Source organism: Rhynchophorus ferrugineus, unplaced genomic scaffold (assembly GCF_030347505.1).
Source record: "Rhynchophorus ferrugineus isolate W39M unplaced genomic scaffold, kcgeb_rfMv2 rfM9, whole genome shotgun sequence".
NCBI classification, from domain to species: Eukaryota; Metazoa; Arthropoda; class Insecta; order Coleoptera; family Curculionidae; genus Rhynchophorus; species Rhynchophorus ferrugineus.
Window position 1 is genome coordinate 34,993,743 of NW_027472588.1, and position 11,315 is coordinate 35,005,057.

General features: G+C 33.4%; 1 protein-coding gene across 1 annotated transcript; it reads right to left on the bottom strand.

Annotated features, from left to right (window-relative positions):
• Nucleotides 1–353: 353 nt before the first annotated feature.
• On the bottom strand, nucleotides 354–3,803 carry LOC143203170 (uncharacterized). The gene is made up of 4 exons (XM_076415306.1): nucleotides 3,769–3,803; nucleotides 1,224–1,685; nucleotides 527–608; nucleotides 354–452 (listed from the first exon to the last, which is right to left on the bottom strand). Exons 1-4 carry the CDS (start codon nucleotides 3,801–3,803, stop codon nucleotides 354–356), a joined length of 678 nt encoding a protein of 225 aa, XP_076271421.1.
• Nucleotides 3,804–11,315: the final 7,512 nt, after the last annotated feature.

The following is an 11,315-nucleotide window of genomic DNA, read 5'->3' on the forward strand; positions in this document are numbered from 1 at the left end:
AGAGTAACATCTGAACAAACCATCTGATCCTGTGTAGTGTTGTGTACTGGCTGCATATAATAAAACATACAACAGTGACATGTATAAACATTATTTCACTATACACTGATATAGAGCCGACGGGTCCTCCTAATTATATACCTAGATTAAGTTATCATACAGACAAATTGTAGGTTAGTCGGAAACAACTATTAACAATATAAAAATTAAATAATAAAAGTATAAGTAAATATGAAGAAAAAGCAATTTTTTCAAATTTCTAGACTAAAATACCCTCTTAAAACAATTCATAAAAAACCACTTGTTCCAATAGTAATCTTGAACAAATTGGCTACGAACTGAACGGTCTCGAACTAGATCGGTCTAGTCCAGATCAGCGGAATCCTAATCAAATCGTTATCAATCTGGTGGCACAACGCCCGGGACGAGACCTCCAGTTCAACGATCAACTCCTATTAGGAATCCGTTATCTATGCTGTCCTTACAAATTAACACAAATTCGGGATAAACGCTACAGATTACCGACGATGCGGTACAGACGATCGGTCCCGTGCCAGTAGTTAATCCTTCGGGAAGACAATTGATAAACGATACCGTTTAAGAAACATCTGTAACGTGTGGCATGAACAATTTTAATGGTTTATATCTTCTTATATATTCTTGTATCTTATATTATATTCGAATATTGATAATATTCTTATAATATTCAATAATATTCTTATAATATTCAATCACTTGCATTATGTATTATAACGTCTTTAAAAAGTGTTTGAACTGGAGATGATCTTTAATTTAACATAGCATATAAGATTGGGAAAAGGGAACTTTGGTTCTTGCTAATAGCTTTCTCTAAATCCCATTTTTCTAGTAATAATTATTCAATGAATATTCATCATTAATTCATAATTGGCGCTATGAGAAAGTATCCACTTCTCAAACAGTACTCCTTTTTAACCGACGAAAAAGGAGGATGTTCGACTGTATATATTTTTTAATGTATCTTCGTCGTTTTCTCCGTGAATTGTGGGCCGATTTTCAAAATTCTTTTTTTTTTAAAGAAGTGCAAATTCAAGGTGGTCCCATTACAACCAAATCAGAATATGTTTGGGGAAAGGGGGTAAATCGAGGGAAAAGCTCAAATTTCAAAGGCACGTAAAAAGCATAGTTGCATTGTCGATTTTCGGTTGCGAAATGCGCAGTAAGAAACGCTTCTTATGGAATACGATGGTTCGGAGTTTCTGAGGGTTGACTTGCAGCCTGCAAAATTTAAACAGCTCGTTTTGGAAGCCGTGTCGTCAGTTTCAAAGGCGACGTCAACGTGCTCTCTCTTAGGAACATCTCTTAAAAACAGATTGAATAAAGCCGGGGCGAGACCGGAGCCTTGAAGGGCGCCAGCGTTGATGAGTTCACAACTGGAGAGAGTTTTCTTCACTTTAATTGATCTCACCAAAAGAAATGACTTGATGAGTACGGTTAGGTCTTCGGTTAGGCCGAGCCGGATGCATTTTACAATTAGACTATCAATCCAAAACTTGTCAGAAGCTCTCGTGTTGGTTAAGGGCATACTATATGTTTGTGGACAGGCCTGATGGACGACTGAGCGATGTGCGCGGGACCTGAATTGTTCGACTGGGATGACGTTTGCCTTAGTATAGCAGTAGAGAGCGTAGATGATCAATCTCCACCTAAATATGAAAATAAATATATTTTTATACATCCATCAATACCATTTCATTAGACAATTGTAATATTCTTGTGATTCTTGATTTTTTTTCATCATTTCAGTTGCTTATTTCGAAGATAGGTATAACTTAATATTATATTAATTATTAACCAATAAACATACAGTACAGTTAATTAGACTTTATGGATTTATAATAATAATCATATAAATATTAAAACTAAAATTAAGTCGGAATTAACTCTTTTATGTTAAAATGGAAACAATTTTTTTTCAGATCTGATGATGTCGAATTGGGAATCTACATAACATTTGGGCAAAAATTGACATTTCCTCTAATTCTAAAGAAAACCGATACTAATGTAGTTAAAATTGATAAAAAAAAAACTCTTGGTGATTCAGTGAATATTGCCATAATGAGTGTAAATAATTTGAATAAGAAGACTCAATAGGTCAATTGAAATGCCCCCGGCCTGACACATAGATGGTGCTATAATTAAATCCAAATATTTTTTACTTAGCCCTAGCACTCAAAAGATGCGTGTATAAATTTGACAGCTGTCGGTTCATCAATTTGTGCATTACAGCATTTTGAGTGAACCAACTTTTGTTATTGTGAAAAAAATGGATAAAAATGAATTTGGCATGTTGATGATAAAATATTGCTTTTTGAAAGGAAAAATACAGTTGAAGCAAAAACTTGGCTTGATGCCGAGTTTCCGGACACTGCTCCAGGAAAATTAACCATCAAGGATTGGTATGCTAAGTTTAGACGTGTTGAAATGAGTACCGAAGACGGTGAACGCAGTGGACGCCCAAAAGAGGTTGTTATCGCCGAAAACATTTAAAAAATCTACAAAATGATTTTGAGTGACTGGAATCAGAATTTTTTAATCAGACACTCTAAAGATATCAACTGAATGTGTACATCATTCACGAATATTTGGATATGAAAAAGCTCTCTGCAAAGTGGGTGCCGCGCGAGCTCACTTTTGACCAAAAACAACGACGAGTTAATGATTCAGAGCAGTGTTTGAAGATGATCAAGCGTAAGAAACCCAAGTTTTTGCGTCGGTATGTAACAATGGATGAAACATGGCTCCATCATTTGGGAAAAAAGTGTGGGAAACGACATTCGACTGGCAAGGTTATGGCGTCTGTATTTTGGGATGCACATAGAATAATTTTTATTAACTACCTTGAAAAAGGAAGGACCATCAACAGCGACTATTACATAGCGTTATTGGACCGTTTTAAGGACGAAAGGATTTCCTGTTCTCAGATCGCAAAAGAATGCTCGTTGGGAAGAAATTTTCGTCGACTGTGGAGATGATAGCTGAAACTGAGGCTTATTTTGAAGCAAAGGACAAGCAGCAGCAGACTACAAAAATGGTATCGAAAAGTTGGAGGGTCGCTATGATTAGTGTATCACCCTTGAAGGGAATTATGTTGAATAAAAAATTAATTTTGCCAAAAAAATGTGTTTTACTATGATAGGCTGGGGACTTTTCAATTCACCTGTTATATGCTCAAACCGAATGATACGATATAGTCATGGCTCATTTATACAGATTGTTTGGATAGAATCTTTATAATTAGGAAATCTTTCGTTAACTCAATGTAATCTCATTACTCATCAAGTCACAGTTCATGATACTATTGACAAATATTGTTACCTTTAAATTCAAGTGTCGCATTGTCATCACAGATTCATTAAAAATATTATGGCGGTCAAGTTAAGATATCCCGGGAACCACTTAGCCAATCTATATGCGATTTTGCACGAGTTTTATGCATACAAAAAGCCCGTTTAACAGCCAAGAGGTTTTAATTTAGCGGGAAACTTTCCTTTTTATTCGCAAGAATGCGAACCGGCGTCTTGGGTTTCGCTTTTTCCCTTTTTTACTTTCAAAAGATTTTAACGTACGAATAATGTAGTGTTTACTAAGTGGTACCTTTCGTAAGCTGGTTCTAAATATGTTTTACTTCAATCAATCAATTTGAAATAGATCTTTTTATTTATATAATCAATTATTAATGTTTTTATTTGATTTTTTTCTATTTCTTTAACAGAATTGTTGTAATACCTGTGATGAGATGTACTTTTTTCCCTGGTCTTCATTGATGATGTTTTATTTATTATTAGTCATATATCAAATACATTTTATGATGTGAAACGGTTCTACAACATAGCATTGAAAGCTTCAAATATTTTAGAAATTTTAACAAAAGTTTTTTACATTCTTCATTAGGTTTTATTCTTAGGATCTTCGTAGAGAAAGGTAACGAATCCTTCCTTTTTTGGTTCAACACTTATATAATTATTCTTGAAATATCCAATATATGCCCGATACAATTTATCAATTGGATAATTCTCATTATAAACTTATACAAGCAATTATTGTAGTTCAGCTATCAATTTACAATATTTACAATTTACAAATGTACAATTCAATAATTGACATTTTCAACGTTAAAGAAAACAGAGCTTATATATTAAATTAATTAATAACTATCTCCAATTATTTTCTCTATATCTAAAATACAAGAATCAAAGTTATTAATGTTACTATTGTGGCATTTTTATGACAAAAACACTGTCAGTCACTGATAAATGTATGATACAACATTTAAGTTCTCCAACAGAATCTAAAACCGACTTTTATTTCCCTTGTAGTATATAATTTACTATATAAATATACCGAAATATTTTCTCCATGTATGAAATAAATGAATTAAAGTTATTAATATGTTGTTATTATTATAGCATCAATACTAAGAATAAACTTTTTTATGCTGAATTTTAACGAAAACTAATTTACTGTCACACTCTGATAAATGTCTGATACAATTTTTAAGTACTCCAACAAATTCTAAAATCGACTTTTTATTTCCAAATAAAGGAATCAAAGTCATTAATATGTTACTATTGTGGCATTGATAGTAAGAACAAGCGTCTTTATAACGAATTTTTATGACAACCATATTACTGTCACTACTAATAAATATCTGATACAACGTTTAAATACTGCAACACAATCTAAAACTGACTTTTTATTTCCCTTGAAGAATTTAATTTAGTGTCTCGAAATATTTTCTCTATGTTTGAAATAAAGAAATCAAAGTTATTAATATGTTACTATTATGGAATTAACAGTAAGAAGAAACATTTTTATAACGAATTTTTACGGCAACAAAATCACTGTTACTGAATGATAAATGTTTGATAAAGCGTTTAAGTACTCCGACAAAATCTAAAACTTACATTTTATTTCCCCTGTAGAATTTAATTGCTATATAAATATCTCGAAATATGTTGACTGTGTTTCAAATAAAGGAAGCAAAATTATTAATATGTTACTCTTATGGTATCCACAGTAAGAAGAAGCGTTTTTATAACGAAATTTAACGACAACAAAATTAGTGTCAATCATTGATAAATGTCTGATAGTGCATTTAAGTACTCCAACAAAATCTAAAACCGACTTTTTATTTCCCATGTAGAACCTAATTTACTATGTAAATATCTGGAAATATACGTTGTATATCTATTTTTACGACGAAATTTTATATTGATTTTTAACCTTAAAATATCGCTCGTTCCCAGTTAATTAAATATTTTATTGTTCTTTTATGATGTGCGTTATCGTAGGTTACGTAGGCAAAGGGGACGTTTCCTCTTGTACCGGCGAGATGTGTAAATTTTAACGATTTTATGGAGTTTTTATCGAGGACGTCCCTGCACGTGTCGAGACGCCCACGTGAGAGGGACCTTTCGGTCTTCTCGGTCTTCTGACCCGCCGATCAACCGGTTTTCGTTCTGGCAGGTTCTTCTCCTCTCTCAGCCGACGTCGGCGTTATTTCTTTATTTTTCCTCTTCGATTTTTTTCGGGATTATATCGCTGAAATGCAACCAATTTCAGATTTTGTCTGTAATTCAAATTAACGACGTGCCACACCGGTTAAAACTAACTCTTCGGGTTTGTTCTCTATCTGTATCGCTGGGAGTTGTTAAAGTTAAATTGGTAGTTGGTTATGTTACTTCCTCCTAATACCAATGTGGGTATCCTGCTCTGTGTTATTTTTCTGTGTCTCTTTCTGGTAGTTAATTAGATACATCCACAGAAATACTATTTGGTAAATATATGAATAAATTGACTGTTATGATGAGATGGCAATTAACCAGGAATAAATAAACAATATATTAAGAATGTCGAAAAAACGATAACTTAATTAAGTGGAACAATTATAAAGATATGAAGACGCTGTCAAAGAAAAAGGAACATAATTTTTTTATTCTTTTACCTTTTACCAACTATGGGTTTAACTGAACTGGAGTTAAAGTTTAACATGGGCTCCGAACCACGGTCCTCAGCATTAAGCCTACCGACTGGCGAGTGACTTTACAAATCATCCCAGAAGACATCCGGTCTTACCCAACCTGGTCACTGACGTGACAGCAGGATTCGAACCCGCGACTATCGCAACAGTAGGAGGACCGTCCTATAGCCTTTACCACTGCGCCACCAAGTTGGCTAGAAACATAAATTGATGATATATATACATTGATTATATGATATAAATGGAAGTTTTTCGTTTTAAAGAAAATGCTAAATATTAATTACATATATTAACAACATCTATAGTTTAATTGTTCTTTTTTCACTTCTTTCTTACATCTTACAGTAGATCTACCCAATATTTTAATTTGAGCATTGATTTATTACTATTAGCTCGAGAATTCGAAATAGAAGCTAACGAATAAGTTCATGTAGTTTGGTTTGCTTCAGTCTTCTGATTTCCTGTGCGTTGTCCAGTAAATATAGTGCTTCCACTTTGCTGTAATTTCGTAATCTTATTTCATGTCTTCAGACGAAATCTTGGATAACTTCTTCATTACACTGTTCTTCGCTATCTATAACTGGTTGGATAACTGGTTGGATTAATGTACAACACTAGATTTGCAAACCATACATCCAAATAGGATTTATCATTCACTAATAAACCAATCTCTTTGATCCTATCTTCCAACAAATCAATACAGATCTTTGGCTTTGAGTTTAACCAGCTATGCTTTTTATCTAACGTGATATTTCTAATTTAACCTACTATCTAGATGGATGCCAATGTGTTTTCTGATTCTGCTTGAAGAATAGGGTGACATAAATAAGTTTTTCGCGATTGCAATGCAAAATTAACTGGCCAGTTTTTGAGCTGTTTAGGTATATTTTCCTCTATTTTGTCCATTTATGAATCTTGTTGACGGCCACTTGTAGTTCTTCTATAGTCCTATATTTTGCCATAATAACGTATTATCGATAAATATTCTCAGTACTGTTTTATTTTTTTACTTTTAAAACATTTTTTACTTTTTTTACATTTTCATTTCAAGTTGTTAAAAAATAGGTGGTTCATGAGATAGCTGACTTTTGGCTTTTTTCTAGTAAGTAACTTCTGTATCATACATAAACTTAAACCAGCAGCTTTCAGCAGGCATTGCTTCATTCCAACAGCCCTTATATCTCCGGTCAATAACCAAAATATTTTGATTGAACCTTTCACCAAGATTACCACAATAAACATTAAAAAATGTAGATTTTACTCTTGATTGTAATATATCGTTTCCGTATGCACCATTTTAGAGAAGCAAAAGGTCTTGGAGCTTGACCGATTCGATAAATGTCACTTTCTCATTCTCCTCCAAGTGTCGGAACTTCAGCACTTGTTCTAATTGCATCATGTTTATATTTATACTAGTCAGTTGTGAATTATCACCATCTCTTCATTAATTCTTAACCTATATAACTCTGCATTGCGAACTTTCATGAGGAATGCTAGAAGCTTCAATATGTGTATCAGCGAATATAGCGGTATCATCGACGAACAACAGATCGGTCAATGATCGGAGTTTGTAGCATTATATTGAAGACCATGTTTGTTTTCAAAAACTTGTCGCATAATTTAATCTACTACTATGTTGAATAACGGTGGAGTGACGACATGTTTTTGCTCCGATCTCAAACGAATATGAAAATTAATTTTGCATTCTCATGAAACTATTGTAGGGTGCCTGAACAAGTTAATTAATTTTAATATACAGAGGAAGAATAAATTTTAGGGGTACATGTTAAGCTTTCAAAGCTGAAAAAGTTGAGGAGCAGTGCATATGGTTTGAAGCAGAGCTGAAATCAATAAAAACGACAATCGCAGGCTTTCCAGATCTAAAACATTCCTCCATAAACTCCAAGAGTGCGAAAATCATATCTACATTAAGAAAGATGATTTATTTATAACAAAAAAGTGTTTAAATATAAGAATACACAAATATGACAAAAATAGTTATTATTCACCCATTCACAATGTTAATCAACGATGATGTAGTTTTACCAATTTTGGTACGTACCGAATTAGTTGATAGGTCGTTAAAAATAATTGATTTTAAGAAATACCGCGGCACTTTCTAATCAGTTCGGGCTTTAAAAATCATACCGATTTATAACCAATCCGGTCACTAATACGTTTCAAGTTAATTGTGCCCCTTTTATTTATCAACGCAGTGAAAGTCAGTCCGGTATCGAGACAATCAAGAGAGAAACGCTAATTAAGTTAATTTATTGCCTTTGTGATTATTTACGGTTGTGCGGACAGCGAGGAAAAAATTAAACATAAACGCTAATAATAAGAGACTAAACGAGGAAAAGCTCTTTGCCGCCTTTTAAAAAATGTTAAATATCAACGGTAATGGTTAAAATGCATCAGCGGCCGCAGAAAAATCTTGTCTCGCGGCAGTTGCAGGAATCGTTTTCAAATTATTTAGAGGCTGTTTCTCGTACTAGACGATTGGACGCGATAAGCCTTGTTAGAATAGTTATAGTTCTGCTAATTGGTTCTAACTGAACTGATTCAAATTAATTAGGTTATTTTAAACACTATTAGGCCTGTAGCGACCTTGAGGCATGTCGAATTTTACATCGTGGCATAACGGTCTACAAAATACCCAGAAATATAATCCCAGATGTTGAACACGGATGGGGTGCCAGCAGCGCCAACTAGAACCCGATAACGATAGCTGGCGGCAACCCCGAGACGTTTATCTGGGATGTTATTGAAGGGTATTTCCAGTCATTCAGTGCGCAACCATCGTTTGGTTTAGACGAGCCACCATCGACTGCCCAAGCCTCGTCAACAGGTAACTCCGCTGCCATCCGTTTTATCATTTGTATTTTTTCAAATTTTTTTATATAGCCATTAAATAACGGCACATAATGTAAACACCACTGTTTCATTTCGTTTTACCTCCATTCACCGAGTCACATCATTTACCCTACAGGCCTATTAATTAGTTTTAAAGGAATATTTTAATTTCAAGATTTATTGTGAAAAATTCTTACTTTTTCCAAAATATTGTCCATCAATAGCGACAACTTTTTCTCATCTATCAGGAAATTTACGGATTGCATCTACAAAGAACGATATATCTTTTGGGGCTATCAACGAATCGATCCATTTTTGGTATCTTAATAAGAAACGAAGCGGTGCTCAAACAGAACAGTCACATATTAGAACAAGTAATAGTCAGAAGGAACAAGGTCTGGAGAATACGGTGGATAGGGTAGCACTTCCCATATTACCGTTTTCAGGTTTTTTCTCACCGGTTTTACAACATGTGGTGGAGCGTTGTTACGCTGAAGATGTCGATCAATGTTGTGTTATTTGCTGGTATTCCCTATTGTATTTCATTAGGATTTTGCAGCGGATGGTGATTATACCACGACGAGCTGATCACTGAATATAAAGCATTATTACAATGGCTATTCGGCTTTGCCATTAATATACCATGTGGTCCCTATAATTTTTTTTTATTTGGATTATCTTCAACACATCATTCCCATGCCATTCAAGCGATTGGAAATGGCTTTTTGTGTTACTCCCAACAATTCTACATACTCTTCTAGCCTTTTACGCCGATCGTCATGAAGAATGCTTTAAATCCTTATCTTCATACTTTTTTGGCTCTCCATAAAGCTCTTTGTCTTCGGTACCAAAGTCACCACGTTTGAAACGTCGTACTTATATCTGCCGACCTTTTCTCTTCATATTGAAGTAATAAGGTAAAATTCCCTCAAATGCGATTTACTCGTTACAAATTCAGACATTTTCAGTGCACCGAAAAAGTGTTTTGTTCACCTTTCCATGGAAATACACATACTGAAAATTGAAGGCTTCAGCAAGAAGTTAGTTATAAATGTACCCTATGCGAATTAAAAAGTAAGACCATCTGTAGTCCTTTAAAATTAATATATAGACCTGATATATAAATAGATGTTTTGTGTGTGGAATGATTTTTCGTTTGGTTAAAGTTTCTGGATAAGTTTATATATCGAATTTGAGTTTTCTAAGAGAGAAATCATAGATATCAAATCAGAGATAGAGAAAAATCTCATAGACAGTATGAATGTAGGGAAGTATAATTACGGAACCGTTCCATTAACCATAGACATATTTTTATGTATTTAAACAACAGCCATAATTTGTATACGTACCAAGCATAGACAAAATAATATGAACACATAATATACAAAATTTTTATTTATGAATAAGGTCTTGAGCCACCATTTTCTTGAAAAAAAAATTACTCTAATCTGACTAAACCATAATTAATTAATTACTATTAATTACTAAAAAAAGTCAGTATTGGAAATAAGAACAGCTTTGTCGTGATAAAAGTCATACACCAGTAGTGATTTATCAAAAAATAAAAAGAGTGGCTATGGAGATTTGATCAACTCTATAACCCAGGTTGAGCAATATTTGATTACTATTTGTTAAAACTCTTTTAATGATAGGTTCAAAGGGGCCTGTGAAATTCACATTCACTCTGTTTTTCGTCCAGAAATATCATATGTTCCTTCCATTTATCAGAATTGACACTTAAAACTGATATTAACAATATATAATTTAGATAATGATAATAGTAACATAGAAAGATCTGCGATAATGTAACAATAATCAATAATGTACCATCATCATTTTAACATAATTCCTACTACTCCTACTTAAAATTTAATACATTAATTAACTATGATTAATATACAGTAATGTTAACACAGCGAACATAATACAGTGAGAAATTATAGATATCATTTCATATTTATGTTATATATTCAGATGATGTCATAATTTATGTCTAACATATGTTTGGTCGTCCATATTTTACATATACAAAACAAATGTTTATGGTTGGCAACGTTCGGAGTAGTGTCAACGGACGTCAATTTGTCTAAACGAGAAATATAAGAAGATACGTGGGCATCGAAAGTGGAATTAGCTGGTGAAAAAGCGTTAACAGTTAAGAGTCGGTTACGCCCACCAAAGCACACGCCATTGAAAGCCACTCGAAGCGACATTAACAAATTTTAATAGCGTCCTAATAGTACGCATATTTCACAATCGAATATCAATAGATACTTTTTAAATCCATTGAAACCTGGAGTGATTGCCGTTAGACATTGTTAATGGTTATACGATCAATAATATTTATGCAAACTTTGTCATACGGGACATAACAACCGCTAATTGACGTAAATGGTTTGGTAACATACGTTTTCTTTGTATTAGTGAACATATCAGGCCT